This window comes from Empidonax traillii, unplaced genomic scaffold (genome assembly GCF_003031625.1).
Source record: "Empidonax traillii isolate 1590-97213 ecotype Southwest subspecies unplaced genomic scaffold, ASM303162v1 scaffold1042:size202023, whole genome shotgun sequence".
Lineage (NCBI taxonomy): Eukaryota > Metazoa > Chordata > Aves > Passeriformes > Tyrannidae > Empidonax > Empidonax traillii.
In genome coordinates this window covers 96,525-117,613 of record NW_020956235.1, presented here as the reverse complement: position 1 = coordinate 117,613, position 21,089 = coordinate 96,525, and the positions used below count along the sequence as shown (strand labels likewise).

The 21,089-nt window shown below is 38.7% G+C and overlaps 1 protein-coding gene across 13 annotated transcripts in view; it reads left to right on the top strand.

The window, feature by feature from the left end:
• Nucleotides 1–21,089, top strand: part of APBB2 (amyloid beta precursor protein binding family B member 2) — a 119,589-nt gene that overhangs the window by 57,907 nt on the left and 40,593 nt on the right. For all 13 annotated transcript variants that reach the window (XM_027904321.1, XM_027904330.1, XM_027904323.1 and 10 more), the window contains 4 exons: nt 388–473; nt 591–651; nt 15,432–15,578; nt 19,831–19,958. In XM_027904321.1, coding sequence (XP_027760122.1) covers nt 388–473; nt 591–651; nt 15,432–15,578; nt 19,831–19,958 — 422 coding nt within the window. The remainder of the gene's footprint in view (nt 1–387; nt 474–590; nt 652–15,431; nt 15,579–19,830; nt 19,959–21,089) is intronic.

Genomic DNA, 21,089 nt, shown 5'->3' with positions numbered 1-21,089 from the left:
TACCCTTGTTTTTTGCATGGCAGTGGCTGTTTTTTTCCCTTTTTATTTTTCCATGAATGTCATTCATAACCTAGGCCAAAGTGAATGGGGGTACTGCTAGGGATGTCTAGCTCACAAACATGCTGCCTTTCCTGATCTTTCCACTTGGAATGGATTCAATCTAAACTAGCAGGGCAACTGCCATGATGTTACAAATAAGATGCCTGCACTGAATGAAATGCAGCTTGAGAAATATATGCATGCCTCTTTTCAACTTCAGCCAGAAATACTATCGCTTCTTTGCAGGGAGGATTTAATTTCCCTTTGAGATAAAAATAACATGATGGTGTATTTAATACTCTTTTAATAGTATTAAAACTATACTAACAGCACTGCTTCTGTCTCTAGGATCTGCATGCAGCCACTGTGAACCCAGACCCAAGTCTGAAAGAGTTTGAAGGAGCAACATTACGCTATGCCTCTTTGAAGCTCAGGTACAGTAACTCCAGAAGTCTCAGTGGAGTGACCAGCTCTGTTTTCTATTGTGCTGTGATTTTCATATGATTTTAAGACTGAGTTTGCCTTTTTTTTCTTTTTTTCCCCTCAAACAGAAATGGTCCTCAATCTGATGATGATGATTCCTGTAGCATCAACAGTGATCCAGAAGCCAAGGTCTGTAAGAAAATCTGCAATGGGATAACAATTAAAAATTTTGCAGTTGTAAATATAAACTTGCAGAATGTCTCCTAAGTTTTGAAATTAACTGTACCCCTCCTCTTGGTACGATGTGGATTGACCATGCACAACTAATTCCATCAAAGGAATTCACAGATTTAAAGCTTTATACAGTTTGGTCAGGAAAGTGAGACTTACTTTAAATTCAAAGCCAAGAAATTGGATTTTAGAACTCAGGATTCTACTGTCCAACTGTAATAACTGTCTTCTTGCACAACTAAGTGAGTTTTCTGTTCTGAGTGAGAGAGGGCTCTGTTGCTTGTCATGGCTGGATAGCTTCCTGGGGCATTCAGTGACAAAATTTGCTCTTTTAATTTCAAGTTTGTCCCTTTTTTCTCTTCCTTTTTTATGTGTCTGCTTCAACTCACACCTAGTAACAAGGAAGTTACTTTTTAGAACAAGAAACTTTGTATTTTAGAAGAGACGATGCAACCTACTTTGAGATTGCAATTCATAAAGAAAAATTAGATCATTATGTGACCAAGCACCATAATTAGATCAGAGCCTTTACTGTTGTAATCTAAGGGTTTTGAGGAGAAAAAAGCTGCAGAAGCTTTTGAATGCTTGCATATATATCTCAAGACAAAATTTGTCTTGTTGGTAGTTCTGCCTTGTGCTTGCATCCCTTTTTAAGGATGTATGTGAATCTCTGTAATTGGAAATCTAGGTAATTTAAATAAGTGTTTTGGCTGTGCCATACACCTGCAGTGACTGACAGAATCAGAAGCTACTTATTTGCAGGAAGACAGTAGGTAACAGAGTTAATAATTATAATAGCATTAATGATATATTTTAAGAGAGAAAACAGACTGATCAGGGCACATAATTTTCTTTGTCATCTTGATTATTTGGCTTGTGATGTTTAAATTGGTTGTAAATAAATGTGTTTTGCTTGGCAGGCTGGTAGTTAAAAAGGCAGGGGTTTCAGCTGTGCTTATTACAATGGCAGGCACTAAATTCCAAGTATGGTAAATGGAGCTGGAGGAGTGACGAGTGTTGGGTGCCAGTCCTCAGAACCATAGAATTCTTCCTTTCATGATAAGCCTTAGGGTATCAGAAAGATTATAGGCAGGCAATATTTTAATATATCTGTGACTCTTTACCAGCTGATTTGCAGTGAGTATTTTTAGAGCCCTTCCTTCATGCAGGATCGTGGCAGTTGTTTTGTGAACAAATAACTTGTTCACTTGTTCATCATCTCCCTTCCCTCTCTGGCTTGCTGTTTAAACTTCAGTTTTTATGGAACAGATACTTATCTGGTGTCTGTGAAATGGGTCAGTGCCAGAAATCGTCTATCACAGCTGTTTTTGTTTCTCTGGTTTAGGCAAGACCATGCTGATAATGCTCAAGTGGGTAATCAAAACTGAGCACTGAAAGATTCATAGAAGTGACTGAGAGGAGCAAGACAAGAAATAGAGGAGAAACTATACGTGTTTTTGGCTTTTTTTTAAATCACTTGAGTCAAAGCACCTTAGCTGCTTTCTGCCTGATGTGGGTGTTATGCATGGGCAGTAGCTGACCATGTCCTGCAGGTGAAGCTCAGCAGCACTGATGTTTGCTGTGCAGTAGGAGAGGCTGAGGGCAAAGCTGTTTAGTGCATCTGCCTATCTCTACCCCAAGGACAGGACAAACATGGCCATGTGTCACAGGGACGGGAAGTGGTCCAGAAACAGCAGGGAAAATCTTCACCTGTGGAAAATGCTCTGGGGTCTTTAATTCTCACATGGGTGGGAAGGGAGTGGGGTGGGTTGATTCCTTGCTAGTCCCATTTTAACCCAAATATTGAGAGACTGAAAGAAGTCATAGTATTTGAAACTGATGATTTGGAAAAATCAGGGGGTTTTTTTTAGCCCTTTAGTCTCTCCCCTGCCGTATTTGGTGCCTTAACTCTCTTAGACTGAAGCTTGCTTTTGTGTGGTGAAAAGCATAGATTCTTTTTCTTCATTTCAGCATAAGAGAAAGCAGCTTTTTTTCAACTCATTAAACTATCTAGTGGGAGAATTTGTTAAATTGAGCCTTGTTAGAGATCTAAAACGTATTTAAACTGATTCATGACATTGGCCAATACTTTTTTTTTTTTGGGGGGGGGGGAGATTAGGGATAAAAAATTTCTCCTTGGCAGAGTAATGCTGTATTTCAGCAAAGGGAACTGTGCCACCTTGTGGAAAGCCGTAGTAGTTGTCTTCACCCAGAGTGTCAACTTCTGCAAAGATAGTAGCACTGCAAAAGCATCAGCATGGGAAAAGCATGTCATATAATTCATCTAATTCTTATAAGAAAAATTATTTATGCAGCAACACAGTTAAGCATTCAAAATTCTCAGTAAAGAACAAATGTTTTTCTAGACATGCTGTGTTTAAGATGCAGTTCATAGTTTCATATCCTGGGCATCTGGTCAGGTTGTCTGCACAAGGTCATAAAGGAGAAACAGAAAGAGGAGAATTATTACATCCAACATCTTGATTTCAGTAACTCATTTTGATAGGAATTTCTTGGAAGAGATGGCTCATTGCACTTGACAGGGATCCTAATTCTGCATGTAAAACATGCACAACTAGAAATGAGTTTTGAATTGGTACTTCCCAGGAGACAGATCGTAACCTTCCTAGTTAATTTATAGAGCAATGTGTGCCTTCCTAATTGAGTTTCAAGGAAGGTAAAAAGATGCTCTTACCAATCCCGGACTGTAAATTCCTCTGTGTTGTCTTTTTTTCATTGTTGTAAAATATGATGGCTGTGTGTAGAAGTATAGAAAGGTGCTAAATTTTTTCCTCATGGTCATGTGTGGAAACTGAACCTCCTGAGAAACCTGTCACTGTCCCTAGGAAGGGGATGAAAACTGGAAAGCCCGTGTGACTCATTTTCTGAAGCCTTTTCAGAATTGGCCTGTTTGGCCTGATATTTGGACATGTCTTTATTCTCTTCTTTTTGTGTCAAGCATGGATTTTTGAGTTACCTGACCATGTTAGCCTGTTCAGCAGTTTCACTTTTCCAGCCTTGCCATATGGTTTCAGCTATGGGCCAGTGTCTAAGAATGGGAACAATGTATTTGCACCTATTTGGGAATAGTAAGCATTTGCACCAAGAGTCTGTTTTCTACTTCAGAAACCAATAAATGCTCAGGATCTCAAGGAAGAGAAGGAGGCTGTTTTCAAGAGGGATAGTGTCAGGAGATGCTGATCCCAGGCAGTTTAATTCAGAGATTGACCTGTAGGTGAATGAAAACACAACTGGAGACATAGAAAGTGAGTTGGTGATGAACTCCAGTGGACTACCTGAGCCTTATGGTTTAATGAGTTGGACTTTTTGGAGTAATGTGAGGGATGTTTTTGACAAGCTGACTTGTGACTGTTATTAAGTGGCCCGTAAATAGCACAATGGAAATAATTTTACAAAATTCTATGTGCCCCCCAAGGATGTAATATCCATAGCTGCTTTTCTTGCTACGTAGGCAAATGTACGTGTTTTGGAGGCATTCTGTGTTTGCTTCTTTCTGGTTATTTCCAGAAGTAAATATCCTGTCTAGACATAGGATCATTTGTAAATTATCAGCTTGGGAATGGACGTGAATCTCATTTCTGATGCAAATGAAGACTTAACCAGAGAGGAGTTTTTGCCATGTCTAGTAATTCCAAGAGAGAATTCTTTTCACAGTGAAGTACATAATTTTCTCTCAGAGTCACAGTAGCTTCTAAAATTGTTGATGCAAACAGGGAGTATTCAGCATTTTCAGGCAGTTTCACCATCAACCTCAGGCTGCATATAGTCTTCTCATGAGCAGATGAAATGCTGAAGAAAGCCTCAATTCAATTAATGGACTCAAGTAAGGTAATTAAATCTGAGGAGGTTATTCCATCTTAAGTCTCTTTACAAAAGTAGATTTAATCTAAAAGAGAAATAGGGTATCTTCAGCATTTTTTCTTCCGAAATGTTATTTCTGCTTGGATTTTGGAATAGGAATTCGTGTCTTTCAAAAGCCATCTTTGATTTTCATTCCCTAGGAAACAGAACAGGACTAAAAGAAATCTTGAACCCGTTCCTTTACTCTTATAGGGAACCACAACATATAATCCCATGTATTAACTACAAGTTTCTTCTTAAGCGTTTGGGAGGGGGCGGATTCTGCCTTGACTAGTCTTAACTGACAAACTGATTCAAGTATTACCTTCCTTTATGGTCAAAAATCTTTTATTTATTTATTTAAACTTTCTCAGCCATTTTTTATGCTCTTGTTCTGTATTTAGCCATCTACTAATGCATTCATAGCAGACCATTATGTTTCTTCTTCAGTTTAGTTTTATTCCACTTAACAAGCCAAGTGCTTTTAATTAGTCTTAATAAGGCTAGGAGGATTGCTGTCTCCTTACAACTCTCTGTTTCCCATTCTTGTAATAGCTCTGTGTTTTCTGTCTTTAATTTTTAACCATGGGCAATCAGATTTGTTGCTGTGGGTGGAATTTTTCCAAAGTAGCTTAAGGTTTTTCCAGGGTAGTTTGTAGGGGAGCTTAAAAATTTCCTTATTCCCTTTTGGAAAGCTCTCGGCCATGATTGCTTTTACTTTCTCAGCTCTTGATTAGGTAATCATTGTGTTGCAACCTAAGCCATGATTCTAACTAGTGTTTACAAGAGTGAGAGAAAGAAAAGTTCTGATGTTCATCTCAGTAATTTGAATAGTACCTTGGTCAGGAGGAGGTAGTTGTTTTGTTTCTTTCAAAGAATTTTACTGCCGGTAGCTGAAAGTTTCTCGTGAACAGCAGATTTTTGCATTTTGGGGATTTGCCTAAATGGTGTGTATTTAGTTCTTTTTAACACTAAGCTACTGCTGATAGTAAACTAAAGATTCTCTTTGAAGATAATGATTTTTGGATTGATGAAGTCCTATAGAAATGATTTCACAAAATGCAGGAAAGAAGATTATGCTCAGTGTTCATGAATTTTACTTAAATTATGTTCTTAAGTATTTTTAAATAACTACAGAGTAAGATTTAAGTAGTTTTAAAAAATTGTTGCCTCTTGGTATTGGCTCATCTTAGGCTTTCAGAGGGGAGAAGGAAACCCTGGGAATAAGATCTTGAAAAAAAAAACAACAACAACCAAGCCTAAAACTAAAATAAGCACCGTAGTGGAGCTTGATGTTAAGGATTTCTTGTTTGTTTCAAAGACAAGAAGGTCTACTTAGTTTCTTCCCCCTCTCAGCAACCAGATAGTCATTTTAGTAGCTTTCAAAATTATGAGTCAAAACACATATCTTCTGTTTGAAACATCCAGTGAATAATCAGGAAGAGGTCAGTCTTGATAATTAATGTAATATGGCAACAGTTTTTCCAGCATTCCATCCTTGCAGCTTCTGGGTAGCAATGGTGAGTGATGGAGATGGCTGTTTCTAAACTGGTTGGTTGTTTCTGAATTTGGCTTTTTGCCATTAGCAGCATTAAGACACCCTCCCAGCTATAGAGATGCTGCAGGTGAATGGTGCAGGTGCTTGAAAATGTTCTGCTTCAAAAGCAGTTTTAGAAATAGCCAACTAAAGCACTAAAATACATATCCTGGACAATTTTTTTTTTTAGTCTTTTTCATTTTGTGCACTAGACCTTTCAGAGAGTGTGTTTGCTCATTCTTTATCTCTCTGTGATTGATAGTCAGTCCTTCTGACATCTATTTTGTCATTAGGTGTTAAGTGCTAATGTTGTGATGTGATGTACATCATCATACAGATTTCCATCCAGAGGATATTTGCTTCCGCCTTGTTCCTAAATGAAGTCTAATTTAATCAAATATGAAGAGGTGTCCAGGGCAGAAGAATTTGTAGTGTTTTCCCAAATCTCAGCTATTTACTTTGTTAATGGCGTACAGAGTTACAGGATGTTTATTTGTTATATGTAAAATATAAATATCTGGGATAATGTGCCTTAATTTCTCAACCCCTTCCAGATTATAATTGGATCCTGCAAAATGTTGCAAGTCCTTCTCTTCTAGAAATCCCATAAATCTCTGGGATCTGATTAGATGTGAACCTACCGTGCAGGATCAGGACATGAGTGACTAAGCAGTAGGAGGATGGAGTGGAGAGGTTTTACTTGTAGTCTTCCTTAAAAAGATATATCACAAAGCCATTGCTTACTTGAAAGAGAATGGAGACTGCTTTAAAATTTAAATTTAAAATTTACTGTTAGTTTCCAGATTTGTAACGCAAGACTTCAGTCTTGAATTTGGATGAATTATCAGGATTTGCTTTATTAAGATTCACTGTACAATAGGTTTGCACTGGGCTGCCTGGTTTCTACATGATGGGGAAAAGAGAAGATAAAATATAGGAATAGTTTTGTTTCAAATAAAAACAAAGTATCTTCTTGGCCTTTGAAGTTCCAGTATTGACAATGACTTTGCCACAGGTCTGTTGGCCAGGAATTATTGTTGGGGTAGTAAGAACTTAAACTGGATTGCAGGAGGATGAACGGTGCAAATGGGAGCTGTGTGGGTCATGCTTTTCCCTTGGAGTATTTGCTACCTTATGAGTGCTGTGAGTGGCCAGGTTGTGTGGGCAGTTTAGGTGCACACCAGTGACCATTCTCCTTGTGGGGAGGCACTTCCCTGGCTGCCAGGTGGGTGAGGCAGCACCGGAGCCAGCATGCCCTGCCTCTGAAATCACAATGGCTGTGGCCTCCAAGTAATGGGAAACCATTTCCGAAGTGCAGCAGTGCTCTTACAATTGTAGCTCCTCTACCAAGAAGTGCTGGCCATGTTTGAGAAAACATGAATATGCATGATTTTGTTTTAACTTTTTTTTAATGATGCTGTTTCTTCCAGTGATGGCAGTGTAAGGAGGGTTTTCTGTTGCTTCACTAGGTTGAAGTGCCAGTGTCATCTTCATGGAGGTGCAAGGTCCAGTTTTTCTCGGCTGGAGTCTGTGTATAGCATCTTGCTGTATGCAACCATTTAACAAACTGTGGTGGTTCAGTAGAACACAAGAATAAACAAACTGCTGCTCTAAGCAAATTTATTTTTCTTGGAAGAGAATTTTCACTTTCTGATATTTTGATGTTTCTTATTTTTAATTGTTTTTAATCACAATTTATCCACTGTTTTATGGTGCAACACAGTAAACTCTTTATGAGCCAGCAGTACTTTGTGTGTGATTGATGAAGGAGCCCTCAGGAATAGACAGAAACTGAGAGAAGCAGCATTGTTCATCCTACGTGCCGCAGGCAAAAAGCCCCTGTTGCCATCCAGCAGCCTGATGGCTTCTGTGAGCAAGCAGCTCCCAGTTTAGCACAGCCTGGGCTGATGTTGCTGGCAGACCTCCCTGTCAGCTCACCAGCATCTTTGCTAATACAGTGCAGAGGGAATCACAGCTTGTAGCCCCTCATACTCCCCACTTGAGACTGACTGTTTCACCTCTAAAACAATATATAGCCTCTATCAGCTTCAGCTTTAGAATGGCCTGTTGATTGTGAATTGCCTCTTGAATGTCTGCTCATCATCTTGCTACAAGATGAACTGGCAGATATTTTTGCATTTCTCTTCAATTATTTACATTAGCTTGCCAGTTTAGGGCAGCTCAGGGAAAGAGCTTGTTCTAGTTTGCAGTGTTACAATGTTTACCATTTAATTGCATAGATTTTTAATGGATAAAGTGCGTGGTGTATATTTATGTGTATACATAAATATATGTATTATGTATGTTCTATGTTACACATACACATTTTGAAACCAGCATGATAGAAACTTGGTAGGTTATTTGTCCATTGGGGACTTGCTGCAAAGTACATTTATGGAGGAAGTTAATTTAAAAATCAATTAAAATGGAACATTTTGTTGAATGACAGAGCAATATTTAGATAGCTCTAGCCTGCATGTATATTTATTTCGTTATTAGTTCTATTTCTAAATTTCACTCTAAAAAATGAGTTTTCCTTGTCAAAATTTCCTGCATTTCATTGAAGAGAAGAGGGAGTGGGAGATAAAAAAAATATCTCTGAAGAGATTTAAAAGCATGAGATATGCTGTACGACATAGTGCCGTGTTGCTCTTACACAAGTTTGCATTATTCCGTATGCTTGAAGATGATGACCATGGTGCTACAGGGAGGCTGTGTGACACTAAGTGGGTCCTCAACTGGGGGAGGCCCACCATGCCTCAAGATTTCTGGACTCTGTATTTGTGCTTATTTTAGTGGGTTTTTTTGAAGAGTGGGAATTGATCAGTGGTGATTTAACTTCATTGACTTTGGATCCTGTTTCAAACATAATTTCTGCAGAAAACAAATTACTTGCAATAATGTTGCTTCTAAAGGGACATGAAATTCTGACTTTAGTGAAGCTGGAAGGTTTTTCATTGATTCAGTTAAGGCCAAGAATTAATTTACAGGTTGGTAGCTTTTTAGGGGGCTTTGTTTGTTCAGGAGTTTTGTTGTGTTTTTTTTTTTAATTGGATGTCATGCATATTCCCTTTAAAATTATGCACCGCAGTATGAAATAGAGTACTGCTGGCTGCATTAGAACCACTGAATCTATCAGCCTGAAGAAGAGTCCACATCAGGAAAATACAGCTTTTCAGGTTAAAGTTAAGTGCTGAGCATTAGTTTTAAGGAAATGAAGGCCCATGTTCTTTTCTGCCTTGTAAACTCCAGAGCTTGTCTTTGCTGACAATATGTTTGTTAGAGTCATTGTTTTTTGCAGATTAGTGAAATCTGCTTGAGTTATCCTAATAGTTCAGTTACTCTGCAAAATAGACTCTAATTTGAACATCTTGTATTAGTTTCTAGTGAAAAATATGACTGCCTTGTCTTCACTGAGGAAGGACCTTTTTTATTTCACTGTATTAAAATGAAACGCAAAACACACTTAGCTCAAAGCAAAGTCCATTAACTCATCCCTTTAGGATGTGAAGTCAAGGTATCTGCAAAGCATCTTAAATCAAAACCTGGTTTTTAATGAGAAGACTAAAGAAAAGAATAAGGTGATTTTAATTTTTTCTTCAGAACTACAGAGCATGTCAGTATAGAATAGTAGTGTGCGTTCTATTTTTTCTCAAATGACTAGATTTTCATTTGACTTAAAAATATGATAATGAGTAAGAAATTTGGATTCAAAAAATCTCAAACCAGCTCAGTGGTCCTGCAGCATTTTCTTGCCTTGAAAGTGCAGATTTAACCTCTGGCTGTAAGCCAGTGGGAACCACTGAGACAGAAGTATTAAGTTCAAAACAAAAGAGGGACTTCTGTCGTCCTACACATTGAAGTCTGTGAGTCTGGAAAAAATGAGACTGTAGTTGCTTGGAGAATGAGTAAGAGACTGAGAGAACAGAAAATTCAGTATTGGCCTCCTTTAGAGAAGTAACTTCATATAAAACTTATTTTACAGTATTTGTAAAGCCTTCATATTTAATTACGTAGAAGTTTAGTTTTTAATCATCTGCTTGAAACAGCGTTTATTAGTGATTTCTGAATTCTGTTGTGACCTGAATATCTGTGTGCTTATTTTCCTATTGCATGCACATTTTCAGCAATTGAAATAATACAAGATGAACTGCAACAGAAAGCTGAAAATGTTGAAAAATCTTATTAGTATGTTTTTGATTTTTCATTTTAAACTTTTTTGTAACTAAGAGCTTTTATGTGACAACTGTCAGTATTTCTCTGAGAAAATGGATGCAGTGCATGTCAATTAAATGGAAATGTTTGTTTGTTCATTGATTGCTTAAGATCTTTTTATTCTTTTGTTACTCAGTCTAGCTTTGATCTTCTCCAATATTTTCACCTGGAATCAGTGTAATCTTTCTTTTTGTGTAGCAGGCAAATATACTGGAACATGCCTCTTCCTCAGAATAGAGTGGCTATATGATGCTTGATCTTCCAACATGTAAAATAATACGATAGTTTGTTTTGTTTTAAAACTGTCGAAGAAAATGTAAGTAAAATTTTGAAGATTATGCCAGCTGCGTAATAAATGGTTAATTATGTGACCTACATGCTGTGTTCCAGTCACAAGCCTGCTCAGTGGTCTGTGATAAAGGCCTTATTAAATACTGTAATGATTTACGTATGTCTGCAGACAGATATAACCTTTGAAAAGGAAAAGGAAAAACATAAAATGAAACAAAGGGAAACTGCTCAAAATCAAGTCTTGTAGTCTCAGAAGTAGAGAAGAAATAAGTAGCACAGAATTAAAGCATCAGGGCAAACATACGTTTAATACAGATGTTCACAGTGGCAGCCAACAGCTGTTTAATAAGAGAAGTAATCTGTCTGTAGCCTTGTAATGTACATTAGTTCATTCTCAAATTGATGTTCTGTTAATTTTCTCCCTGTAATTGGATCTTTTCTACCCACATCCTTATAACCCATCCAGTTTCCAATATTACTCTGCCAGCAGTCATGTGCAGTTGATCTCTTATACTCTGTTTAGCAAGGGATTGTATTTGCTTTGGTTTTCTCAACATTTTTCTTTTCTTTGATGGCACATGGTGGGCCGACAGGTAGTGTGTACATTTGCCTATGTGCAGAACTTTGTCATGGTTCTGCATTCTGCAGAGCAGAACCCTACCCTGTGGTGAAGGTTTTGCAATGCCAAAGAGCAGAACTGTAATCCGTGGTTCATGCATTTCTTCAGTCCTACAGCTCCCCAGCTTTAGGTGATGCTTTTGATCAGAACTGCTCTGCTAGAGAAGTTTATGGCTCTGTAAAGAGTTTGGATGACAGTGTTTATGAGTTTGGTTCTTTGGTTACAGACCATTTACCCTGAAATATTAATTGGATTTGCAGCCATGCAAATAGAGATTCCCTAGAACTGTAAAACTGAGCAGTGATACCTGTGTTTTCATCTTTTTTTCATCTGTCCTTTCATGGGGTAGTGTGTAATATGGTGGCCTTTTTTTCCTGGGTCTTGTCTTTGCACAGTGTCCAGGAAATGCAAAGTCCAGTCAAAATAAAAATACAAGACTATTAACATTCCATGGTTTAAATGACATTTTTCCATGCACTTCTCTCAGCCACACAGTGTTCATGGTAGTATCTTTGATCTGCCCAGTTCTAAACAGCAGTAATCCAAACACAGTCTACAATTCCTAAATCTCTTTTATCCTGCTGTGTTTATCAACTTTGTTTGGTTTTCTTCAAACCTGATTTTTTTTTGCCAGCTCTAGAAAAGAGTCTGGTGGCAAACAGATGGTCTGACTAGGCACAGAAAACTTTCTCTAACAGGGAAAAGAGATCAGGTAGTCTACTGTAAGCCAAAAGTTGGCATTGGGATTACTTTGAAATTATGACAGGCAAATAATTATGATTTGCTAGTAATTATCTGTGCACCTTGAGTAGAGGTACATAACAAACTGGCATTACCAGGAATGTTTGTTTTATTGAGCTCATAATAAAGAACTGCACTCTGGTTTTCAGCTCAGCTTGGTTTGACTCTAGATATTAGTTCCAGAAGAAAAGAGGTTGTGTTAGTAAAGCTCTTTCAGGTCAAAGGAAGTACTTTTTCTCTTGGCTTTTGAGTATCATCGAACTCAGCTAGCCATGGTCTAAAAATTAGGTCATATCTGATTGGAGACATTAGGTGGTTTGTTTCTGCTGGGTTTTGTGCTCTTTTGTTTTAAAGAGAAGAGAACCTATAAGAAAAACAATGAAGGGGGAGGGGGAAGAGCAACCAGCAATAAAACGTGAAGTGGATTCTTATAATCCAGCTGCTGGCAATATGTGGAGAGAGACAGACACACAGGCATGTGTGCTCTGACTTCCACCTCTCTGCCACCCCATAGGGACACATTACTGAGTCCGCATATTTTCTAGTTTAGACATCTGCATGCAGGTCTCTCATCACTGCCGAGTCACATCAGCACGTGTGATCAGTTAACCAGGAAATGGAAGGGTTTTGGTCTTTAGGTCGATTTTGATCAAAAGAAGGTTTCATTTATGTATATACTCAGGTTCATGCGTTTCCTTGTCAGTGGGGTGTTGAGTCTCCCTGGGATTGATGAGAGGTTTTTGTTTGCCATATTTGGGAAACAGGTTTGTTTTCACGACGCTGTTCTAAAGCATTTTGTTTGGGTTATGGTAAGGGCTTCTTTTGAAATATACGAACAAAAAATTGTCAGATGCCAGAAGCCAAGGGATTTTCTCAGGTCTTCCTAGTTTAGAAGCACTGACAGGGAATGGAAGTGGGGAAGGAAGCCAATCCCCTCTTCACATGGAGGGGAATATATGGAGTGAACAAGAGTGTCCCATTCAGCTCACTGTACTGTTATGACAGTGGTCTGAAGAAATACAGTGGATGCCACTGCTGGAGAATTTTAAATAGATTTTGAATAATTTTTAAATAAAAAAGGCCGGGAAAAAAAACCAAAACAGTTCACCATCTTTACTAATCAGAGATTTACCTGTTGTTAATCTGAAGTGATTGTCTTTTACCATTTTTTACCTTCTTAAGATACACACTGTTCAGTGCGAGAGTGTATAGGTTACATAGCGCTCTGAGCAACTTGGTCTAGTGAAAGGTGTTCCTCCCCACAGCAGGGGGATTGGAACTCTATGATCTTTAACCCTTCCAACCCAAAGTATTTGTGAGTTTATATTTATCCTTGTGTTCAGAAAGCAGCTAACAGATGTGGTTGAGATAAGAAGAGTCAAGAGGAAACAGTATGCTTGTTGTATATATTTAGTTCTTCACCTCTGTTATGATTTAGAAAATGTTTCTCTGTGCTAGTATTCTGCTGTTCAATTTAATATTTAAATACTTGTAAAAAAATCTCCTTTCTTATGGTACAGTAAAAACTGGTGTTTTTAAGCTTGCAAAGATAAATATTTAATACCCCAGTGGGTATAGCAGCACTTTCAGCAAGATTCACGAGCATCTGATGTGCCAGAAACAATTCTGCAATCTTAAGATTAGAAAACTGTAATAATTGCTAAAAAATTGATATTTTAATATCTTGTGTAGCCCTGAGTGGTGACCTCTCCTTTGTCTACTCTTTCACCTTCTACTTCATGTCTATTTTAAACTGAAAGTCAGCATTTCCCTGGGTTTCCAGTGGAGCTGAGTTAGGAAGCAGTGTGGGAGAATTTGCATGTTAATTTCCTTCTTTGCAAAGAAATAAAAAATCTGCAAAAAATCTGGAGGCATGAAAGGCTTTCATTTTTTACTCACACTCACTGAAGGGTTTTACACAATTGCAGAGTGTATTTGCTCTCTTATGCTTGGGATGAGATGCATCATTAGTGACTCACTGGGGTAGGTACCAGAGGTATGGGAAGCAGGGTCTTTGGCTGGGTTTCCTGCACAGTGAAGTGAGCTTGGATGAGTGCAGTTGTGCAAAGTGAAAGAGAAGTTTTAAAGGAAAGGAGAGAGAAACTCATTAATCTTTTTACCCACTGGTGAATATTATTCCTCCCTTAGTTTGCCAAAGTTGACATATTATGCATATTTAAAATACCTTGGTGTTTTGGGGTAGCTTCTTTTCGAGGACAGTTGTTCCCAAATGGCACACTAGTGATGGTGTGTGAGCTTGATCTACTCGCTGGCTTTCCAGCATTTTTTAGAAGGTGGCAAATGAATATTCAGTGTCAGCTTTTGAACTCTGAAGCTGAGTTATTTATTGCATCTCAAGAAGAAGGATTAATTGGTAACTCCAGCACGGTCCTGCTGTTGCAGCTCCAGGATCAGTCTGCTTTCCAGCTCTGTGGCACAAGGCAGCAGCACTGGACAATGAGTGTTTGTCTACTACTGCTGAACCTTTAGGGACCATCTTAAGCATTTGGTGTGTCTATTAAGGAGGTTCAACAGTCAGTCCGTTGTGCCTATTGCTGGCAGTGCATTGCTGTTTGAGAGTGAGATTCCTTCCTCTGGAGGAAGTCTTGGTCTCACAGACAAATTCCTGTTGACTTAGTGGAAGGTCTGTATTTCTCCCACCATAAAGCCTGAGAGCAAATGTGTGTGGAGGTTTTTTTCTCAGAATTAAAGCTTTTTCTTCTCTGTTCTAGTAGAGGTGGTGCTATGCAATTTCTCCCATTTTGTTTTGTTTGCAGAAAGCCCCATATGTGCCAAGTAATGTTGCCTTGGCTTGTTCTGCCAACTGAGAGCTCTGGTTGGCTAAACATCTTTCTGCTAAAAAAAATTGTATAACTAAATTGTGGGGTTTTTAAAGGTAATTTTTAATTTCTTCTAGAAGAAGTCTGCTTTCCTCTTACGATATCATATCTTTTTCTTAGTGTTTGAATTTGTTATTGTTTGCTACTTTAGTTAAACTTACTGTAGAAGTGATTGCTGTAATCCGCAAAAAAGTGTAATTTTCTGGTTAGAAGCCAGACAATGAGTGGGTATCTCACAAGAGACATAATCCACTAGTATTTTCTTTCTTTTCAATTAGAGCTCTAGATCCCAGCTAAAATTTCAGTTGTACTCTATCTGTAGTTACGCTTTTTCCTTTATTTTTCTGTCATACTGTTTTCTGCTCCCTTGCTTCCTTCTTTATATTAAACAGAAGTATTTCATTGAAATGCATTACTGTTGCCTCCACAGATACTTTGCATAGCAAGTCATGCGTTCTTCTTTGTTCCTTCAAATGTTTTCACCTTGCGGTTCACAAATTATGTTTTTATTTACTTTTCTTTGAGCATAAGCCCATCTCCAAGGCCTTAATTTTGTTCCCCTCCTAGCTGGGGATCTTTAACCTTAGCTGTCTAGTTTCTGTTGCATGACAGATATTTTCTGGTTTCTTTTCAGTGCTTTGCTGTGCGATCTCTGGGCTGGGTAGAAATGGCAGAAGAAGATCTAGCTCCTGGAAAAAGTAGTGTTGCTGTGAACAATTGCATCAGACAACTCTCTTACTGTAAAAATGACATCAGAGACACTGTTGGCATCTGGGGAGAGGTAAGAACAGGATGAACTTTTCCTCCACTTGGAACATCCCTCTCATGTCATAAAACATCTTGAAAGAACAACTTTGTAGACAACTATGTCCATACTCTGTGTCCATACACTGCCAAAAAGTGTAGAAGGGTTCAAGGAAAATGTTAAACCTTTTTGTTCCAAACTGCTCAGGAGAGAAGATGCCACAAAGATCTTGCCTTCGTGTTTACATCTGTGCTGGTACACACCTGTGCAATGGCAGTGCTGGGAACACATAAACCAAACTGTTGAAATGCAGTGCAAGTCTTCTTCCTGACAAGAAGTTTGAGAGTGGTGCTTTAGAACAGCATTTTCAAAGGTTTCCCTGTGACAGAGGGCTTTGAGGAAACCCAGACTGGCATGACCTGTGCTTCTGAAATGTATGAAAAGATTGGGACTGATGGACAGATGGCTTATTTTAACATGATTGTTTTATCACTGTTTCAGAAGGAAATTAATTGTATATCATTAGTCTGTCTGCTAGTTCCTCTCCAATAACTCTCGAATCTGTGCACCAGTGTCATCCAGTTTTGAAAGGTGCCAAATTCTCACACACTGAAGGAAAAACAGAGAACCCAGCTCTTTTTCCTGGTTTGCTGAAGGGTCAGTGCACCTTCATCAACTGAACCTTTCAGGCCTCTGTGCTGCTTTCTGAACTGGCAGCAGAGACAGGACGCTATGGGAACTCAGAGGGAAAACTGAAGGAAGCTTCAGGGTTTGTGGTGTGAAAAATAGGTGTGCTGGGGACACACATGAAGAAGTGGAAGATATGGAGGGCTCAGTAAGTAAAACAAGAAAGGACAAGGTGGGATATGCAGAGGGCTTAGGAGACACGGTAACACATCGTTGTTATTTGATTGTTCATGGAACAACTTAAAACTTCAGCCAAATCGAATTCTCTACCTCTCTCCTGACATGTTTTTAGGAGGGTTACAATAGTGTGGATTTGCCACACAAGGTCTGAATATATAAGTGATAAAAGAGTGAATGTTATAACGTTCCCTTGTGTGATCTAAGAGAAATGGTACTGCCAAACAAAAAAAAAAAAAAATAAAAGAAAGACTTGTCTATTTAAGTAAACATTTTAGGAAAAATATCATTCAGTCTCCCAAGTTATTGTTGCAGTCTAAGGCTCGAGTCCAGTATCCTGGCTATGACCACAGGAGTGCCAAGGTGCTACAGAGAGCAAGTGCCTCTTTGAAAATTAAAATTATGTTTAGAGGAGCTCATTTATAGTGTTCTGTCTCTTTCAAGTAATATCAGAAGGATTTTTCTATGTAAGAAATATATATTGTATATATAAATTAACAAAGTAACATAGGTTTCCCTTTTTTTTTATGTCTGGGATCAGTTTTATTTAGGTAATTTAGCTAGACAGGCAATTAGAGGTGTGTCAGTCACGGACTTTGGACTTACTGCTGATCCCAGGAGGGGGAAAACCCCAGTGTCTTTACATGTGTGTAATCTCACCCGTATTTCAGATGACAGAACTTTCATCAACTTGAAATAAATTGTTTGCTTTGATCACAGGTGCTTTGTTTTAGGAGTTAATGTTCACATTTTCCCATATTTCTCTCTGTCTGTTCCATTGTTCTTTGTTGGAATCCCTTGTGGGTTTTTAAGCCAAACTGGTAAAAAGTTTTGGTCCTCTTGAATGGATGTTTCAATTAAGATTGCTATTCATTTAAAAAAAAAAAAAAATCAGCCTGACAAAACAGTTGAGACACTGTGCTTGAATAGGTGGTTCCTGAGATAAATTGTCTTCTTGATTTTAAAATAATTCATTACAACCAACCACATTTTTCTGCTTGCAGTGTAAGGGTTCAAGAGTGACTAGAAGAGGTGTGTTTTAGAGAGCAATCTGAAAAAACAGTGCTGCGTCACTGACGTATCAGATGGAGCAATTATAGCAGAAATCTATTATGGAGCTAAAACTGATGACTGCAGATAGGGGTTTTAAGATTGCCTAAAGATTTACTTTAGCTAGAAAATAATGAACGTGAAATTTGGGCTAGGGCCATCCCCAAGTTTTCATGATTTAAAAAACCACAAAACAAAACACACAAACTCCCATACCCTGGTTAAAATCCTGATGCAGCAGAAGCTTTGTTATCGGCTTTAACATGTAAAATCTAAAAAGAAAAACGCTACTCATCTGTTTGAGTTGCTCTTTTGCCATGCATTGTATTTCTGTATGTTACACCTATCACTTACATGAAAAAGGTACGTTCTTGCCATTGACCTTTATACCCTAGACTGTAACACTTCTGGGAGGTCTGTTGGGATTGAGCCTCTCTTTCCTCTATTTACTTTCTCTGCATGGCTCTTCCCTTTCCTCATCTCGAACCATCAGATCTCAGCAGCTCTCCAGCAGTCTGAGACATTAAAGCCTATGCTCATGCTCCCAGTCTGTCTAAATAATGTCTTTTTGCCCTATGCAGTGTTTTCATCTCTAAAATAGCTTTTGTATAATAAGGCTACAAAAATTAGCAAAATATATTGTTTCTGGCTGTGGACAGGCTATCCCTTGAGCATTGCTAGGATAATTTCCTGTGACTTATATTCCTTTTCTGCTCATTCTCCAATTTTGTTCCAGCTAATTTGGATTCAGTTTCATTAATCCCAGTATATTTTGCATGATGAACAGATTTTACCCTCTTGTAATAATTTCCTTCTGGAACAAATATCTAAGTAGAAAATGGATCCAAAAAGCAATCTTTGTTATACTTGGCAGCATTCTTTACACAATTTGTTTACTGCTTCTGACCTCCAAGCAAATTTCTCCCAGTTTTTCTTTGTGATGACTCTGTTTTCTCTTTGGTTTCCTTCATCATCCTGGTCTGTCTGGTGTCATCCTGGTTTTTGTGTTTTATTTCTCATGTTTCTTTTTATGTATGCCACTAGCACCCCAGTGCTGCTGGTTTGCCCCATTTTTGTGCCTGACTGTCACAGTTACATTTATTTCTGCTTCTCAAGGAGCAGCCTGTATATACAGCCTTGCATCTCTGCCACAGCCGTACTTCTTCCTATCAAGCAAAATATTCTTGTGTTGGCATCACATTTACCACGTGTCCCCTACCTTTCTCACATCCCTCTTGGCACTTGCACTACCAGCTCTGTGTCACAGCTCCCCTTTGATTCACTGTTGGGAAGGAGGTGGGCAGTGCCTGCCCCGTGCTGCCTAGCCTGCAAACTGTGGCAGAAGCCCCTCCCAGAGTGACATGAATTTATTTCTTAGACTGACACAAAATTAGACATCATTGAGACTTGAGCCTCTGTAACCAACTGGGAAGAGGGTTCTGTGTCTCTGAGGTGAAGGAAAAGGTTGGTTTTGAAACATTTGTCAGTAGAGAGTCAGATCATTTCCATTCTTTCTGTTCATTTGTAGATTCTGGCTCAATGGAGATTAAACTAATTACTCTTGTATTTAGCTGATAGTTTCCACCTTCTTCTTTTGATTGGCAGGAGCTTGTCTTAACTCTTAGCAATAGGTCCAGGATCATTTCTGTGGGATCTCATGGTCTGCAGAGTATGTGTACAGCCTCCAAGAAGAGAGGTATTATGTGTGATAGGAGAGGCAGCAGACCTATAGCAATAGGGGGAAGATTAGCATTTGTGAATTAGCATCAAAAGGAAAATTGTCTCTAAATTTGTTTTCTGTAAGGGGAAAAAAACATTATCCGTGTTCTTACATGCCAGAAGAGTTAGGGAGAAATCCTGGTTCCAGGATTCTGCAGTCACTAGCAGAATTCACATTCTGGTCTTAATGCTAGGTTTTCCCCTTTAATCGTTCTTCAAAGAATATTCTCTAAATCCTTTGACACATACAAATTGCTGTCTCTTCCCATTGCTGCCTCATGGGTACAGGGTTTGATATAAGCTTTTACTGTTAAGACAGACCACGACCTCTCATGTATTTGGAAGAACTTAATGGAGAGAAGATATACACAGAATTTGTTGAAGAACTCAGTAGCTTGGGCTTGAATGAGTTGTATTTAAAATACATCAAAGTTTTTTGTGATTTGGATTGTTTAAACCTGTAGTAGAAAGAAAGTATCTTACATCTTTTTCACACTGGAAGTATATGAACTAGTTTTCAATTGCTCTTGGAACAAATCAAAACTTTGAGTAAACTAAGAGGAAGCAAGTCTGAGCGGTACAGGCATAGCACCTTGAGCCCAGTCAGTTTGAGAGGGTGATGCACTGTCTAACTGTACTTTGTCTGGAGTTGCAGGGCAAAGACATGTACCTTATACTGGAAAATGACATGCTGAACCTGATCGACCCCATGGACCGCACAGTTCTGCACTCGCAGCCCATTGTGAGCATCAGAGTCTGGGGTGTGGGCCGTGACAATGGTCGGTAAGTCTTCACTCTCCTTATCCCTCTTGACTTGGTACTATTTTGGTCTGCTGATACAGAGTACATATAAGTGTGTTCTGGGGCTGTGGGAAGGTGGGTAAATTCTTATTTTCTTGCTGGTGTGTTACTTTTTAAACCCTGCTTTTCATAGTATATCACTTATGTGCTACTTTGCTGTATTGAACAAACCTTTCAGATTAATTCAGCCAGGTGCATAAAACTGCATACACAACATTGTTTTGTTTCAGATACATACAATACTTTTTAGTATAAAACTGTTCTCAAATAGGTCCTGTAGTATGTTTCTCCTGCCTGTGTGAAAGCACTTCTTCCTGCTTGTCCGAGTTAAATGTGCTACCTATGCTCTGATTGTATGCATGTGTTGCTGCTTTCTTGAGATACTTGATTTGATGGAGAAAAGGTGGATTGAGGAAAAAATAATGGTTTTAAGTTACTATTACTTCTAGCTCTTGATGGAAGAAAATTCCCAGGAGTGTTGCAGAAAACTAAGATTTGTCCATGAAATGTGACTTGCCTGGGAGCTGAAGTTCTTCCTTTCTGTGGGGAACAGCCAGGAGTGTGTCCTAAAGGCCTTCCTACCCTGGAGGCAGTCTTTCCTTAGGTTTCCTTCCTGACTGGTCTTCTTTTGATACCATCCTTCTTTGTCAGGTAACAGTGCTGTGGGAACGGGGTTGTGAAAGTGACTGACTTGGAGCAGGACAGTAAGCTGTCTCCCTGTCCCACTTGGAATTTTGAGCATGGAAAAACATTGCCATTCACATGGAGTAAGTCCAGGATCTTAGGACACTACTCATCCTGACACATGGGTAGTAAGGACTGAGTAACACTTAACAAGCTGCTGCTTTTTATGTCCGTGTTTGATTAGGGCCTAACAGCCTTCTATGATGGAACGACTCTATCAGTGTACAAAGGAAGTGTTACAAGTGTCGTTTATGTGGAATTCTGTAAAGCCTTTGATATGGTCCCCCACAATATCCTTCCCCCTAAATTGCAGAGAGTTGGATTTGATGAGTGGACTATTGGATGGATAAGAAATTGGCTGTATATTTGCATCCAGAGGGTAGTGGTTACCAGCTCAGAGTCCTCATGGACATCAGTGACAAGTGGTGT